The sequence below is a fragment of the Herpailurus yagouaroundi genome, unplaced genomic scaffold (assembly GCF_014898765.1).
Source record: "Herpailurus yagouaroundi ecotype Mexico unplaced genomic scaffold, PumYag 159, whole genome shotgun sequence".
In the NCBI taxonomy this organism is placed as follows: domain Eukaryota; kingdom Metazoa; phylum Chordata; class Mammalia; order Carnivora; family Felidae; genus Herpailurus; species Herpailurus yagouaroundi.
In genome coordinates, this window is record NW_024412400.1 from 51352381 (window position 1) to 51370774 (window position 18394).

General features: G+C 36.8%; 1 protein-coding gene across 5 annotated transcripts in view; it reads left to right on the forward strand.

Moving 5' to 3' along the window:
• Nucleotides 1-18394, forward strand: part of LEKR1 (leucine, glutamate and lysine rich 1) — a 202486-nt gene that overhangs the window by 159122 nt on the left and 24970 nt on the right. For all 5 annotated transcript variants that reach the window (XM_040480578.1, XM_040480580.1, XM_040480581.1 and 2 more), the window contains 2 exons: nucleotides 10568-10732; nucleotides 13644-13943. In XM_040480578.1, coding sequence (XP_040336512.1) covers nucleotides 10568-10732; nucleotides 13644-13943 — 465 coding nt within the window. The remainder of the gene's footprint in view (nucleotides 1-10567; nucleotides 10733-13643; nucleotides 13944-18394) is intronic.

An 18394-nucleotide genomic window follows, 5' to 3' on the forward strand; every position in this document is an offset into this window, starting at 1 on the left:
CTTATAATTTAGCTTGGCAGTAAATCCAGATCCAGACCAGTAAAGCCAAGGAATGATAATTAGGTCTTGGCTGTGTTAGTTATTGAGACTATGAATAAAAAGTTCCCTAAAAGTCCTCTCATGAGAAAGGAGAATCACTACTATGACACTGTCATCTCTTTCTTGGGTCACTGTGCCTTTGTGTAGGAATGAAATGTTCCCTTTACAAATATATAATACACATATTAGAATAAACTTCATAACTCAAGTGCTTTTGGCATTCAAAAAGAGTAGATAGCAATTTGTGCCTCTGCTTAATTATTTTAGAGTATGTAAAAAGCACATAATAGAATCAATAGTTGCTATGCAACAAAGATGGCACATTTTAAAATAACTGTATATTTACCAATTGCCATAGATTTTTGTTTATTTCAAGTATTCTTTGATGTGAAGAAAATAAATTATTGTGTATGGTGAACATTTAAAATTGGTTCCAAGTTAACAGTGTTGTTACGTTTCAGTTAAAACTTTTGTAATTAAGAAATTTCCTATAGCCAGAGTGCTGACATTAAGTGATAGTCATGTATTGACTATTACTTTGTAGTGCAATAAACAAATTCCAACCAAATATTTTCTTAGATTATTACTAAGATATCATCACATTTAGGAACATTTTAGAATTGTATTACCATTGACCTCATTTTAAATAGTACATAAAGCATTTAAAACCCAATATTTGGGGCGCCTGGGTGGCGCAGTCGGTTAAGCGTCCGACTTCAACCAGGTCATGATCTCGCGGTCCGTGAGTTCGAGCCCCGCGTCAGGCTCTGGGCTGATGGCTCAGAGCCTGGAGCCTGTTTCCGATTTTGTGTCTCCCTCTCTCTCTGACCCTCCTCCGTTCATGCTCTGTCTCTCTCTGTCCCAAAAATAAATAAACGTTGGAAAAAAAAATTAAAAAAAAAAACCCCAATATTTTATGACAAGTTCATCCCTGTACATTTTGTTATTTTATAAGCTATCCTTTTAAATTTCATTCGTAGTACACTAAAACACATTAGGAATTATTCAGCCATTTGGCTCATCTATTTTGAAGAAGAACTTGATATAACCCAATAGTTAAAACAAACAAACAAACAAACAAACAAACAGAACCTTACCTCCTGGCTGAGCAACTGGATTAATAGTGAAAACCCAAGGGAGGGGGGTAGTTTACCTCAAGAAGTAGGCAATTCCAGCATCAAAGGAGGCAAACCAAAAAAATATCAGGTTCTTCAAATAGAAGAGCCAAATGGCTGAATAATTCCTAATGTGTTTTTGTGTACTATTAATGAAATTTAAAAGGATCGCTTATAAAATAACAAAATGTACAGGGATGGACTTGTCATAAGAATATCAGTTTTCATTTATGCGTTATAAATATATGACTAAAAACAATAGTGAGAGCACACTTTAATTTTTAAAATTATAGCGTGTAATTTTCAAAATTGAATTAATGAAATCATAAAATTGTAGATCTGGAATAGCCTGCAAATATCATATGACTTAAACCTTTAATCAGGATAATAAAAATAGTCTCCATTAATTAGAGTGTTTACTATGTGCTAGGCCTGGTGCTCAATGCTTTCCATAAATGTAATTTTAATTATTATAAAATTATTATTCCCATTTGCACATGGAAAAAAATAAGGCTCAGAGAATTTATGTAAGTTGCCAAGGTTACATAGCCAGGAAATGAGAACCGATACAAACCTGGGCAGGGTAGGGGATGAGAGCTAAATACAAAATGCAAAAACTTCTGCATTTGACCTATGTGAACCAGCAGGAACCAGATTTACCCTCCCTCCTAAACAAGTAAACCATTGGGAAAAAGATAGAAAACAATGGTTTGAAGACACTAGATATCAAACAATGATTCTTATAGATGAGAGACAAATGAGGTGAATTATGTGATTGCCCAGACTTCGTTCCTTGAAAGAAACTTAAGGCCACAATACAGCAAGTGTGAATCTAGGTAGTTTGGCAGATTCTTCGAGTTGAGGAGACCTGAGAGATCAAGGTGGCTAGAATTCACAGGGTAGTGTTCTCAGGGGAAAGCTGCACACAGAAATAATGCTGGAGATCTACGAAGAGTTCCCATAAAGTATATCCATGGTTAATGCATATGTGTGGGGAAACTACTCAAAGGCAGATAAAGACCCATGAAAAGACTAAAGGGGAGTACCAAATGCTCACACATGGCCAGACTGGGAAACTTATAATTTATAGGGCACTGGGTAAAGTTCTCAGAAGAGTTTTGCATCAGCAGTAAGGAAAAATTAGCCCTAGACTAAATGCTGAGCTGATCCTGCCTAACAATTTTCAAAGGAAGAACTAAAAAACTCACGGTGATTCCAATAAACTTAACTGCATCCCACAACAGAGTTCAACAATATTCATAGGAATACAGAAATATTCAGCATCTAATGAGGTAAAATTTACAATGCCTGGCATTCAATCAAAAGTTGCCATTCAAAACAAAACAAAACAAACAAACAAAACAGGAAAACTCATAATGAGAGTAACTCATAATGAGAGAAAAATCAATTAATAAAAACTGACTTAGAAAGGCACAGGTATTAGAATTAGCACACAAAGACATTAAAACAGTTATGATAACAGGATTCCATTTGTCCAAAATCTGGGGGAAAAATTGATCATGTTAAGTAGAGATATGGGAGATATAAAAAAGATCTAAAATGAACTTCTAGAGATGAAAAGAACAATATCTAAGATGAAAAGTACACTAGATGGGATTAATATCAGATTAGACCTTTCAAAAGAAAAGTTTAGTGAAATTGAACACACAGCAATTGAAACAAAAATCGAAAACTCAAAACAAACAAACAAGAACATCAGGGAGCTATGAGACAAATTTAAATGGACTAATATATGCATATTTGGAATCCCCAAAGGACAAGAAAGAGAAGAAAGGACAGAAAAAATATTTAAAGAAATAATGGCTGAAAAATTTAAGAGTTAATGAAAACTATAAACCCACACATGCAAGAAGCTCAACAAACCTCCAGCACACCAAGGAACATTACAATCTAATTGCTCAAAATAGTGATAAAAAGAAAATCTTAAAAACAACCAGAGAATAATAGACATATTATATAGAGAGGAACAAAGGTGAGGATGACAACAGTTTTTTCATCAAAGACAATATAAGCAAGAGGAAGGTGGGATTGAAAGTACTGGAAGAATGAGGGGCCTGGGGGTGCATGCTGCCAATCTAGAATTCCGAACAAAGTGAAAATATCTTTCAAATATGAGGATGAAATAGACATTCAGAAATGAAAAAGCTGAGCAAATATATCACCAGCACACCCACACTATGAGAAATGTTAAAAGAAGGCCTTTGGTCAAAAGAAAAATTATACCACATGGAAACATGGATCCACACAAAGGAATGTAGTATATCAGAAACGGTATTGATGGCAGATTGGACCTTCTAATGTGGATAAATATATGAGTCTTTTAATTATATGAATTTCTTTAAAATATAATTAACTTTGAAACAAAAATATTAACAACCTTATGTGAGAGTTATAACACATAGAAGCAACATATATTACAAAAATAACACAATGTCTAAGAAGGGAAAAATGGAAGTATACTGTTGTGAGATTCTTAATTCAATACATGACATGATAAATCACTAGAAGATAGACTGCATTAAGTTAAAGATGTATTCTATAAATTCTAAAGCAACCACAGAAATAGAAAAAAGAATTATAGCTAACAAACCAGCAAAGGAAATAAAATTGAATTAAAAAAAAAAAAAAACCTTAAGTCAGAAGAAGACAAAAAAAAGAAAAAAGGAAAAGGAAAAGAGATGAGATGGGCCAAATAGCATATAACAAAATAGATTTAAAGCTAATCATATCAATAATCAAGTTAAATGTAAGTCATCTAAACTGGGAGCAAACTTTTTCTATAAAGGACTGGTTAATAAATATCTTTGCTTTGTGGGGCATAGGCTGTCTGTTGCGACCGCTCAACTCTGCCCATTGTTGCTTAAAAACAGCCATAGACAATATACAAATGAATGGGCATGGCTGAATTTAGTCAGTGGGCCATAGTTTGCAGAGCCCTGGCCTAACTATCCCCATTAAATGATAGGATTGTCATGTTTGATAAAAATGCAAGACTCTACTGTATTTTCCCTCCAACAAAATACACTTTAATACAAAGAAATATCTTAACAAGTAAGTTAAAATAAAGGATGCATAACACAAATAAAATATATGCTAACACAAATCAAAAGAAAGCTAGAACTATGTTTATATTTATGTATCTGCTTATATTTATTTATGTATATTACATATATGTAAATATATGTATTATATTTATGAAGTAAATTTCAAAGCAAAGATATTAGAATATTTTGAATATTAGCAGGGATTATGAAGTTGATTTCATATTATTAAAGAGATCATCAGTTCACCAAGAGGACATAATAATCCCAGATATTTATTCACCTAATAATTTTTAAATTAATTTTAAAATTAAGAAAAATTTGACAGAACAGCAAGGAGAAATAGACAAATCCAAAATTAGATAAGAGATGTCAATGATAGCCCTCTCTCAATAATAATTGATATAAAAATATCTAGAAAATTAGTAAAGATATATAGTATGTAAAGTAGTATAATAATTTTTATAATTATTTATTTTTAAGAGATATATTGAACAACACTTTTAATAAACATGACCTAATTGATTTTTATAAAATTCTCCACTTAACAACAGAATACATATTCTTCTCCAGTGCACATAGGGCATTTATTAAAATAGATCATATTCTGGAGCATAAATAACTCTCAGTAACTTTAAAAAGATTCAAAACATACAAAGTATTTTTTCTGACCACAGTGGAATTAAATTAGAATTTATTAACAAAAAGTTATCTGGAAAGATCACCAAATATTTCAAAACTAAATAAATACCAAGTCCATTCCCTTTATCACTACGCTATGTAGATGTGTGGGGAGACAGGCTATATGGAAAAACAAAACATGCTGAACCATGGGGTCTACCAGAAATAAATAAGTGTGCATACCTCTCCACCTTTGCAGTAGCTCTATGATTTTGGTGATGGTTCTTAACCTCTCTGAATCTATTTTGTAATCTAGATAGTGGGAATAATAATTATTATGTTATTATTATTATATGTTGTAAGAATTAAATGAGCTAATATAAGTGGCCATCCTACCTGGTATTAGTGCTAAGAGAATATTCCCTCCTTTCATCCTGGGTTTACAGTTTCTGACAGGCTTCAATATATATTCTGTTCCTTAGCATTGTTTTTTTACTGCAAAGTCTGGGTATTTGAATAATCATCTACTTTTACAATATATTTATTCAGTAGTCAGTTCATAAGTAATGAGTTATTAGTTTTCAACCAGCATTTGTTTTAACTTTTAGAACATAGTAAAATTTATTTATAGGAGATATATTTTTAAGAATTATGTAGATACATCAAATATAAACAAATGACCTAATTTCTCCTTTGGCATCTGAAATTCCCTTGCTTTTATAGGGATTGTCAGTAATGAGTGATTATGTTACAATATGCTATTTGGCTCCATTGACGGAAAATTATCTCAGAATCAACCACAAATAACTCACTTGGAAAATAGTGAAAAGATGGTATTTTGAACATCAGTATTAGACACAGGTGTTATACTAATAATGCATATCAACACAAATACAAAAGGAATTTAAAAACAACATACTCAGAATGGAATCATCAGGAAGCCCCTGGAATCATCAGGAAGCCTTCACCAAGGAGATAGAGTTTGAGCTAATGGGGGATATGGATAAATAAAAAGCAGAAAAATTCAAACCTGTAATGTGTACACAGATAGCAATTTATTTTCTTTGTGTAACTCTTGAGCTCATATATTACTCATGCTTTTGTTTTATTTTATCTTTTTATATAATTTATTGTCAAATTGGTTTCCATACAACACCCAGTGCTCATCCCAACAGGTGCCCTCCTCAATACCCATCACCCACTTTCCCCTCTCCCCCACCCCCATCAACCCTCAGTTTGTTCTCAGTATTTAAGAGTCTCGTATGGTTTGCCTCCTTCCCTCTCTGTAACTTTTTTTTCCCCCTTCCCCTCCCCCTCTGGCCTTCTGTTAATTTTCTCAGGATCCACATATGAGTGAAAACATATGGTATCTGTCTTTCTCTGACTGACTTATTTCACTTAGCATAATACTCTCCAGTTCCATCCATGTTGCTACAAATGGCCAGATCTCATTGCCAAGTAGTATTCCATTGTATATATAAACCACATCTTTATCCATTCGTAAGTTGATGGACATTTAGGCTGTTCCCATAATTTGTCTATTTTTGAAAGTGCTGCTATATACATTGGGGTGCAAGTGCCCCTACGCATCAGCACTCCTGTATCCCTTGAGTGAATCCCCAGCAGCGCTATTGATTTAGAAATCAGAATTTCCCCGTGAATATGAAAATTACTATTAGTTATTATATAAAGTAGTTTGTATTTTATATAAGCACCATCACCAAATTCATTTATTTTGTATAAGCATAAGTTCTTTCATTGAAGAGATTTTATTTATTTATTTATTTATTTATTTATTTATTTATTTTCATCTAGGATATTTTAATTTTTTTAATGTTTATTATTTTTGAGAGAGAGAGAGAGAAAGAGAGACAGAGATAGAGCATGAGTGGGGAGAGGGCAGAGTGAGAGGAAGACACAGAATCTGAAACAGGCTCCAGGCTCTGAGCTGTCAGCACAGAGCCTGACGTGGGGCCTGAACTCAGGCACAGTGAGATCATGACCTGAGCTGAAGTCTGACACTCAACCGACTGAGCCACCCAGGAACCTCTCTCATCTAGGATATTTTAAACAGCTTCTATCAATATGTAAAAAATATAAACGTGATAATTTGGCATGAATTCATCTTCTCAATGACAATATACTGGCTTAAGAAAATCCTTGTGTTTGTGGGCTTCTCATTTTGTTCAAACTATTCAGATTATGAAGGAACCAATAGTATCATCTCTCTATGCTACAGGGTCAACACTTTCAGATGGCCTTGAAGCTTCCTTAAACGTTTAGAAATCCCTCCTGAAGCTCGTCACTGTGCTTCTCTTTCTCTGGTTGTGCAAACTAAAAATCAAATCAGTGATAGTAAAATCACTCTGCTCTCTTCTATCTTCATACTCTTTCTTTCCCTTCTTCCTTTCTCTCTCCCTCTCTCTCTCTCTTTCTCTTTACCTATAAGTATTCATTCCAAGGAATAGTTCAGGAGCAAGAAGATCTCCCTGCTACCTGCCTCAGAACAGAACATTCTACTCATTCAATCCACCAGCTGCCTTCTTTTCTTCCCTGAGTACTTAATGCTCCATCTTCATCAAGGGACTCTACTGGTTTCCTAAATGACCTCTTCCCCATAATTAATTTAAATAATTTTTTTAAAAGTCCTTCTAAAGTCTTTCTGTCATCTAATTCGTAGTTTGTCCTGTCCCACCTAGTCTGGATATCTTTTTGTTCTCTTAATTTGAGCAATCAGTCCTTATTTTGAAAGATGTCTTTTTGTCCTAAAATAACAATTCAACTCTACCAATTAGCCACACAAGGAATTTTTTGAACACTTGCTATTTTAGTACCTTGGCACACATTTTTCTTCAGCTTCTCAAAACGTGTTTATTTAATTGTTTTTTTTTTTAATAGTATCAAGGCATCTTGTGAGCTATTAACTCTTAAAGTTACACCTTGCGAGTTTTTCAAATGTTTTGCGCTTGATATCCTCCTTTCATGTGCTCTTGACTCATCTATTCCAACATGGTTGGAGCACGGGGCTGTGATCAAATGGGGAAAGTGAAAGTCAGGTTGGAGAAGTTCAGGGCTGCCATAAACAGTGTTTGCCTTGTGCCCAGCACAGTAGTACAGGCCAAGGGAGAGAAGAGAGCTGGAATCCAGCCAGTGCTCTGCTCACCAAGTACTCTGCTCAGCATGAGGCTGTGTTCCTCTGAGGAAGGGGTGCTTTGTCAATTCACAAAAAAGTGTTGCATGGGCTGGTGGTGGCCCAGTGGAAAATCATGTATAGGAGTTTTGATTTTATAGTAATGCATTGAGAAACCACTAAAAGGGAATAAAATAATCCAGTTTATAGTTTGTAAAGAACACCCTGCTGTGTGTGTCATAGATTGGAGAGAGGCAGGAGTGGCAGTAAGGAAGCCAGCGAAGAGGTGATAGTGGCCAGAACTAGAGCGTCGGGAGTGGAAATGAAAAGAAATGAAATGAATTCAAGGCATCTTTTGGAGGTGAATAAGACTTGGTGTCGAGTTAGGTGTGAAAGATAAAAATGATGCCCCAGTTACTGACCTGAATAACTAGATGGATTGTGGTTACTGTGTTCGGACTGGGGAAGAAACGGGGGCAGGGGGAGACAGTTGTATTAAGGTTTCTGCTTCAGATGGCCCTTTGTAGCAACATGGATGGAACTGGAGAGTGTGATGCTAAGTGAAGTAAGCCATACAGAGAAAGACAGATACCATATGGTTTCACTCTTATGTGGATCCTGAGAAACTTAACAGAAACCCATGGGGGAGGGGAAGGAAAATTAAAAGGTTAAGAGTGGGAGAGAGACAAAGCATAAGAGACTTAAAAACTGAGAACAAACTGAGGGTTGATGGGGGGGTTGGGGGGGGAGGTAGGTGATGGGTATTGAAGAGGGCATCTTTTGGGATGAGCACTGGGTGTTGTATGGAAACCAATTTGAGAATAAATTTCATATATTAAAAAAAAAGGTTTCTGCTTCAGTTTATTTGAGACACCTCTGGTATATCTCATTGAGATATTTATTGGCTAGCAGGAGGCAGGTGGATGTAAGTACCTGGAATTCAGAAAAACATCTGTTCTTTTTTTGAGAGACTCTGAGGCTTTCCTTGTCTTTAGAAGTGTGAACACAACACAAATGAGCAATTCTATCATGTTCCTAAATGATCCTTAGCATCCTTTTCCCCAAACAACCCACAAACTTACTTTGAGAGAACCAGAATAACTCCTTGCATTGAGTATAAACATAATTGTTTTTCCTTAAAGGAAATGCTCAGCCCTCTAACCAGTGCAATAAACTCTACTGACCCCACATTGGGGCTAGTCTTCTATCTGCATTTTATTTAATTTAAAGGACTTTCTGTTAACTTTCTTAGCAAATTTTCTGTTTCCTGGTACCCGGGTTTCAGTATTTCCCTGAGAAATTCATGTTGACCTCTGTCTTCCTTGTATAGTGGTCTGAATCACAGAGTCACAGTAAGTCAGATTTGACAGTTTTTCTCCCAAGTTACCTGGCATTTACTCCTTCTAAGAATTTATAATCATGGCACAATGTAAATCTAGAGCCAGCCTGTCACTGGGATTCTCTAATCTCACTAGATGAACGACTAGGCCAGAATGACTCCAGTACTCATAGATTTGTTCTCTCTCTTGCTCCAGTAGGCAGAGCCAAAACCAATGGTTAAAAACCACAGGGAGAGAGATGTTGGCTCAACTAAAGGAAAAACTGCCTAATGCTTAGTGCTGTCTGAAAATGGAAATGCTTGCTGGGAAGGAGTGAGTTATGGTTTCTAGGGGTGTTGAGGCACAGAGCAGACAATGGTTAGTGTAGATTCTGTGATAGAGATTGAAGGGTCACAGCACAGGAGTAATCTTCACTGACTATTTAATCCCTGCTCATGCTAGAACTTTACACAGATGTTTTGTCCCATTTAATCTTCATAATGATTCCCAAGGGAACTGGTTATAACTCCACCAGGAGAGGTTACAGTCACAATTTAAGATTATACAGCTAGAAAGTGGCAGAGCCAAGGGTTTAGAGCCAGGATTTAAACTCAGTTCCATCTGAATCCAAAACCCTTGCTGATTCTTTCCACAATTCATGGAAGCTTGAGAAATGGAACCAGGGGATTTCTACGGTCCCTTCCAGTGCTATGGTTCTATCTGGGTCCAATATGGATACAGTCATCACTGACTTGACTGTGTTTTACCTTAATCATCCTTCTGGCCTCAGTCACATTAAAATGATAATCTGTGACTACAGAACTTTCTGGGGTCTCATCAAGAAAAGATCATTTAAAAACTCAACATTTCTATTTTATATCTCCTCTGAGCTTTCAGTAGACCTCAGTCTGAAGGGCTCAAAATCTTTTTATTTTTTTCTTATAGGGTTTCTGGCAAGGACTGGGTTTATAATACAAAGGTACAGAACACTAAGCTTTAGTATTCCTGAAAACTGTCAGAATATATTGTTTTAACTTCTCTACTCATTTTAAAAGTTTAGAAGGTCTTAGAAGATCTTGAAATATTTGACCCAAGGTCATTTTTTTTTTCTGGGTTAAGTTCTGAGTCAGATTCTTTTTAAATATTAGAATTAAAAAACTCAATTAATGAAACAATTAATATTAGAATTAAAAATTGTTTAATTAAAGTCTGAAAAATAAGCTTAATTTCCTTTTCTTAAGGTCAAATGGTTTTAAATGTGTGGTAAATACTATTTTCTAGATTGAAGCTGAGCTTGCCAAGGAAAGAGCCCAGCATTTAGTTGAGTTTGAGGAGCAAGCTCTTCTTTTTAAAGCAGAAGCTAAACTGGAACTTGATATTGAAAAGGAAAAACATCAAGAAATAATCTGTAAATATAAGAAAGAACAAGAGGAACTAAAAATGAAGGTCTGTCATTATGATGTTCATTATTATCTAATGGGTTTCAAACTATAGATGTTGGTTATTTCCTTGTAAGAACACTGTACAATATTTATAACTCAAGTAGCTTTCCTCATAGTCACTGTGCCTTGGTTTTAGCTACATGGGTAGAATGGTTTGGCTATTTTCCAGAATAAGTAGCTGAAATAAATCATATCAGCATACAATAAACTTATTTTTTAGGCAGCATAAATTTATAACTAATAATTAGCATGACTAAATATTCCAACACTTCAAATATCCAACATTAAATGATAAGGAGATGTTTTACGTAATTAATATTTTCCCAACAACTAAAGCCTATCTCCTTTAATTGCAAATATTTTCAATTCTAGACATTTTGAATGAAGGGAAATATTTAAAAATGTAATCTACCTCCATAATTTCTGAAACAGTGTGTGCTAAACATAATTTTTTTGAAGATTTTATTTTTAAGTAACCTCTACACCTAGTGTGGTGCTTGAACTCATAATCTCACATCAAGAGTAACATCTTTTCTGACTGAGCCAGCCAGGTGCCCCCTAAACATAATTTAAGGTTTTGTTAAGGTTGTCCTGTTATTATAAGACCTCAGCACCATATATATATACATGTGTTTGTGTATATACGTATGTGTTCGTGTGTATGTATATGTGTGTGTATATTAACCAAGACCCAGTGGGGAAACCATACTTTGAATAAACTCATTAACAGTCTGTGTAAATTAGGCGTCAAATGAGACTTAATGGCCTCTACTTCAGTGAACAGGAGATATGGTACAGCCTTTTCAAGAGCACTGTGAACAATAGGCAGGGCCAGCTACGTGAGTATATGGCAAGTCCAGTGTCACAGGGCCCACACTCAGAAATGCCTCATACCTCTTGGGTTTAATGCTCTCCAAATGTTGTCTTGAAACTCTTAATAACTTTATCTTTGAATTTGTGTTTTGTAAGTGAAATCCTGTTGGGACAATGGTGCACTTGAGAGATTCCAAGCTGATAGCTGAAAGCTTAGAATCTCAGCTCACCCAAGTTTCTACCTCTCCTATACTAGTTTTCTTCCAGAAGAAGCCTATTAAGGCAGGCCCCAACTTGCCAAGAGTTATAGTTTTTTAAAAGAAGTCATAAATCCAGATTTTCTAATTGAATTCTCTTGATTTGTAAATGCTAACTCCTGTTTTGAAAAAATCAAAACATATTTGTGGCTTTGTGAGTCTCCTGTCCCAAAGATAACCTGCTCTTTTTCAGTGTCAGCTCTCCTTTGGATGATGGAAACGACTGCTCAGACCTAGCAATGATCCTCTTCCTTCCTGGATTAATTGAATATAATGGAATATTAATTTAATTTTTCAAGTTACTAAGTGTGAATAGATTTCTTGCAAAATTTATTCTTAATGTAAATTTAACATTTGAAACAAATTTTGGATGCATTACTCGTAAATAATAGTTCACAGAATCCTTGGAACTTTGGTCTATGAATGTTTTCCAGATTCTTCATGGACTGGTTTCTTGTTGTACTAATATTTATAATGTGACAATATCTGTAGCACAAATAATAAGGATATGTTTCATCAGAAGCAACTTTGCTCTTCCTGGTTTGTTTTCTGTTCTTTGTTTTTTAAGGAGAAAGAAAACAAGCAGTCTTTTCCCTTCTAAAGACTTTCATGACTCTAAGGAAAAGCTCCTCATCTTCTCTCTTTATCTCTCATTCTCTCATCTCTTTATCTAGACGTACCACCTGAGAGATAGTATATTTGCAAAGTATTCTGGTATTCTCTAGAACTGTACAATCTAATATGTTAGCCATATGTGGCTACTTAAATTTCAAGTAATTAAAATTTAAATTTAAAGTTCAGTTCCTCAACCACATTAGCCACATTCTAAATGCTCACTAGCCAGTACTGGCAAGCCAGAGCCTTTTTTTGGCCTCTCTTCCCAACTCAGCAATTGGTTATGTCACCTTGATACCTTGGAATTGGCCGTGGTGAGAGTATTTACACCCAGTCCACACGGAGTCTACATGGAGATTAGATACAAATCTGGCTTTTTTTTTTTTTTAAAGTATTTTTTTTTTCTCAACGTTTTTATTTATTTTTGGGACAGAGAGAGACAGAGCATGAACGGGGGAGGGGCAGAGAGAGAGGGAGACACAGAATCGGAAACAGGCTCCAGGCTCTGAGCCATCAGCCCAGAGCCCAACGCGGGGCTCGAACTCACGGACCGTGAGATCGTGACCTGGCTGAAGTCGGACGCTTAACCGACTGCGCCACCCAGGCGCCCCCAAATCTGGCTTTTTGTGTGTGTGTGCATCAGTTGCTAAACATTTACTGACATACTACTGTCGGTAGGTACAGGTGGCTAGTGGCTACCATATTGGACATCACAGACTATTTCTGTCATCACAGAGAGTTCTACTGGGCAGTGCTGATCTAGAGGTATAGTACCTGAGGGCATCTCCAGTCATCATATATAAGAAAGAAAAAATATATGTCAAAACAAAACTTACTATAATTATAGCATGAATAGAATATAACTGTGGTGCTCCTCTATATGCATCCCCAAACATCAGGCATTTCTAGGTCCCAAAGCCACCCCACACTGAATCCAGACAGGTACGTGGATCAAGACTTGAGCTGTCCTTGGTAGCTCAATCCGGACACAAAGATTTATATATTTCCAAGGATGCCCAAGTGATTAATGCAATTCCATTTAAGGTGGTAAAAATAGGTTTTAGTCTTAACTTTTAAAAAGAAAATTTTGGAGCCCTACATAGTGTCATAGGATTTGTTTTCATTTGATAAGAAGAGCACACTGATTGTTTAGAATAAACCTAAAGCCATAAGGACTCTTTGGTTGCCTAGAGATATTGCCTACAAACTAATACAAGATTTATCTTACAGATATCTGATTTAATCGCAAGTGCTACTAGAGATCTAAAGCTGGAAGTGGCCACCCTTGAAGAAAAACTCCATGAATCTTGTATCCGACATACTGAAGATTCTGAATCAAAGGAGAAAGAAATTGAAAACCTTAAAAATTTGGTTGCAGAATTTGAAGCCCGCCTGAAGAAAGAAACTGACAGTAACGATTCCATTTCAGAGAACTTGAGGAAGGAAATGAAGCTGAAGTCAGATGAGCTAGATAGAGTAATGCTGGCACAAACACAACTGATACAGCAGTTTAACCAGTCCCAGGAACAGGTAGGAAGCAGACGATGGTGCCGCTGTGATTAGTGAAAGAGCACACACTCTTTCAAAAAGTAAACAAACAAACAAACATCAAAGGTAGCTTGGTGTCATGCAGTGGAGGACTGTTAGTCAGGAACCTGGAATTACATCCTGGCTGTGTCCTTAACTAGGCAGTCACTTAACTTCTGTTCACCTGGCTTCCTTTTCTGTAAAATGAAATTCACTGAACTACAAGATCTCTATGGTTTCCTCAGCACCCAGTTCTACTGTGTTGCAAAAACCATTTAAAACTTCTAAGACTAGAAATCTTTGCATATTTATGTCTTACTGGTTTTGACATTCAGTCTTTGCCAAAGAAACTTTTAGAGCACTTGCTGCTTACGTTCAAAAAATAATTTGGACAATATATTCTGAAAGTAATTTCTCTTTAGGGCTTTATCTTTCTGTCAACCTAAACTATAGCATAATGTACATGAGTTGGTCTTCTTTCTTATGTATGCATGATTATTTCAGCAATATTTTTGTTTAAACTGGAATAGAATTATTTTGACTTGAAATTGTTTTCTAATGAATTCTTATTTCAGAACTGCAAAGCAGTTGAGGTCACACAGCATGGCAGAGCCAAGATTCTATTTGAATCTCCATGATATGATGTTTCCTGTTTCAGGAAACCTGAGTTCTAGTGATTCTGCTTCTAAGTTTCAAAGTGACCCTCAGGCTTAGCACTCAACATTGCCAGGCTTCATTTCCTTCCTTCCCTCCTTCATTCTTTTTCTTTCTTTCTTTCTTTCTTTCTTTCTTTCTTTCTTTCGCTCTTTCTTTCTTTTGCCCTTTCTTTCTTTCTTTCTTTCTTTCTTTCTTTCTTTCTTTCTTTCAAAATACCAATAAACATGCTACCTGCTTCTCCAGATGTTTAGGGAGTCAGCTGATTGAGCATCTCCTGCCAACACACAATAGCATAGCCTCCCTCATCAAGGTTGCTGCTTCCACCAGTCCTGGCATGAGTGGGAAAGGACAGCACACATGGACTTGGTTCTGCTGGAGAAACCCAAAGGAGAGAGGCGATACAGAGTTGCTTCAAATGAGACAGCAGTGTTGAAGTTCTAAACGAGGGTCAACTGGTTAAAGGAAAGAGAGATCAAGGCAGTTAGACTGGCAGGTTTTCTAACTCTTAAATATCCAAAGACATGGCAATATGGAAACTGAGGAGTAACCTATACACTAGGACATGTAAAAAAAATAGAAGTGTTGAATCCAGGGGCCAGGTGCTAGGCCCTATATATGCAATTAGGAACAAGACTGACAGCTGCCATTACCTGCTCTCAAAGAAGAATTTAAAGAAAATCTTTTTTTTTTTCAATATATAAAGTTTATTGTCAAATTGGTTTCCATACAACACCCAGTGCTCATCCCAAAAGGTGCCCTCCTCAATACCCATCATCCACCCTCCCCTCCCTCCCACCCCCCATCAACCCTCAGTTTGTTCTCAGTTTTTAAGAGTCTCTTATGCTTTGGCTCTCTTCCACTCTAAACTCTTTTTTTTTTTCTTCCCCTCCCCCATGGGTTTCTGTTCAGTTTCTCAGGATCCACATAAGAGTGAAACCATATGGTATCTGTTTTTCTCTGTATGGCTTATTTCACTTAGCATCACACTCTCCAGTTCCATCCATGATGCTACAAAGGGCCATATTTCATTCTTTCTCATTGCCACATAGTACTCCATTGTGTATATAAAGCACAATTTTTTTTATCCATTCATCAGTTGATGGACATTTAGGCTCTTTCCATTATTTGGCAATTGTTGAGAGTGCTGCTATAAACATTGGGGTACAAGTGCCCCTATGCATCAGTACTCCGGTATCCCTTGGATAAATTCCTAGCAGTGCTATTGCTGGGTCATAGGGTAGGTCTATTTTTAATTTTCTGAGGAACCTCCACACTGTTTTCCAGAGTGGCTGCACCAATTTGCATTCCCACCAACAGTGCAAGAGGGTTCCCGTTTCTCCACATCCCCTCTAGCATCTATAATCTCCTAATTTGTTCATTTTGGCCACTCTGACTGGTGTGAGGTGATATCTGAGTGTGGTTTTGATTTGTATTTCCCTGATGAGGAGCGACGTTGAGCATCTTTTCATGTGCCTGTTGGCCATCCGGATGTCTTCTTTAGAAAAGTGTCTATTCATGTTTTCTGCCCATTTCTTCACTGGGTTATTTGTTTTTCGGGTGTGGAGTTTGGTGAGCCCTTTATAGATTTTGGATACTAGCCCTTTGTCTGATATGTCATTTGCAAATATCTTTTCCCATTCTGTTGGTTGCCTTTTAGTTTTGTTGATTGTTTCCTTGGCTGTGCAGAAGCTTTTTATCTTCATAAGGTCCCAGTAGTTCATTTTTGCTTTTAATTCCCTTGCCTTTGGGGATGTGTCGAGTAAGAGATTGCTACGGCTGAGGTCAGAGAGGTCTTTTCCTGCTTTCTCCTCTAGGGTTTTGATGGTTTCCTGTCTCACATTCAGGTCCTTTATCCATTTTGAGTTTATTTTTGTGAATGGTGTGAGAAAGTGGTCTAGTTTCAATCTTCTGCATGTTGCTGTCCAGTTCTCCCAGCACCATTTGTTAAAGAGACTGTCTTTTTTCCATTGGATATTCTTTCCTGCTTTGTCAAAGATGAGTTGGCCATACGTTTGTGGGTCTAGTTCTGGGGTTTCTATTCTATTCCATTGGCCTATGTGTCTGTTTTTGTGCCATAAGAAAATCTTATATGAGTAATTACATTGACATCCAGAGGAAAGAATGACCTAAACAGAAACTTATATATGTTTTGTTTTTGTTTTTGTTTGTGTTTTATTTTTGAGACAGAGAGAGAAAGAGCATGAGCAGGGGAGGGGCAGAGAGAGAGGGAGACAAAGAATCCAAAGCAGGCTCCAGGCTCTGAGCTGTCAGCACAGAGCCCGACGTGGGGCTAGAACTCACGGAGTGTGAGATCATGACCTGAGCTGAAGTCGGACGCTCAACCGACTGAGCCACCCAGGCACCCCTAAACAGAAACTTATATAAAAAGCATAGACTGAAATCTTTAAAAATTGGCTTTAAGGGCCTATTGGTTATCCCTTGTTGAACAATCCACTATTCTCAAATTCAGTGTTCTCAAACAACAAGCATTTACTATCTCACAGTTTCTGTGGGCCAGGGCTCTGAACTTGACTTAGCTAGGTATTTTTGGCTTAAGACCTCTTGTGAGGTTGGTGTCAGGGAGTCAGGCATACAGTTTTGTCTAAAGGCTCAACTAGAGGAAGATTTGTTTTCAGACTCACTTTGTGGTTGTTAGCAGGAGTTATTTTATTATGGCTGTTGGGCTGAGAGCCTTAGCACCTTGCTGGCTGTTGGTCGGAGGACTCCCTTAGTTCCTTACAACAAGGACTTCTACGTAGAACAACAACAGCTGGGTTGGCTCAGAGCACCAAGTGAGGAAGAATGAGAGTGCAAGAGAGGTGTCTAAGATAGAAGCTACAGTCTTTGTAACATAATCTCAGAAGTGACATCCCATTGCTTCTGCTAAATTCTATTCATTATAAATGAGTCAGTAAGTCCAGCTCACATCCAAAGCAAAGAGATTGCACAAGGATGTGAATAAGCAAGAGGGCGGGGATAACTGGGAGCCATCCTAGAGGCTGCCAGTCTCAGGGCCAGGCCACTAGAGGTAATTTTGGCAAGAGACCCTAGATTAAAAGTGAAGAATGAATTTCTTTTTCAGCCAAAGGAGCTACATGTGGAGCTCTTTCTGCTCAGTAGTTGTAAAAGGAAACTACTTAGAGATGAAGTTTTATTTTTTCTTTAATGTAGACTTTTGAGATATACAAAACACGGGGTTGGCACTTAAATGATCATTGATCAGTACTGGGGAATAGAAAAGGATCATTCCAAAAGTAAAGTTACCTAAGGACATGCCTAGGGACAGACTTCCTTTAGCTGGGGTGGAAGGAGGGGAGGTCGATTAGATTTTCCTTTCGAAGTTAAATAATTGACACTGAACTATAAGAATAAATAATTAAGTCTGCTTCTCTGGTTAAGCATACCAAAACCCAGAATATTCCTATAAAAATTGGGAATGAGACAATAAAAGGGGTAGGATTTATGAGCCATAAAGAATAGGGGCTGTAGCTTATACAGTGAAAAACACTATTATTTTGATCACACATTTCAGATACTTGAAGTTTGTCAGGTTCTGGAGAAAAAAGGGCAAAGTGAAGGACAAATTGTCATTAGAATGAAGATAAATTTTTGGTCTAATAAAGAAGCTAATTAAAGACAGGAAAGCTCTGCTCTCTTTTTTTTTTTTTTTAATATTTTTTTTTCAACGTTTATTTATTTTTGGGACAGAGAGAGACAGAGCATGAACGGGGGAGGGGCAGAGAGAGAGGGAGACACAGAATCGGAAACAGGCTCCAGGCTCTGGGCTGATGGCTCAG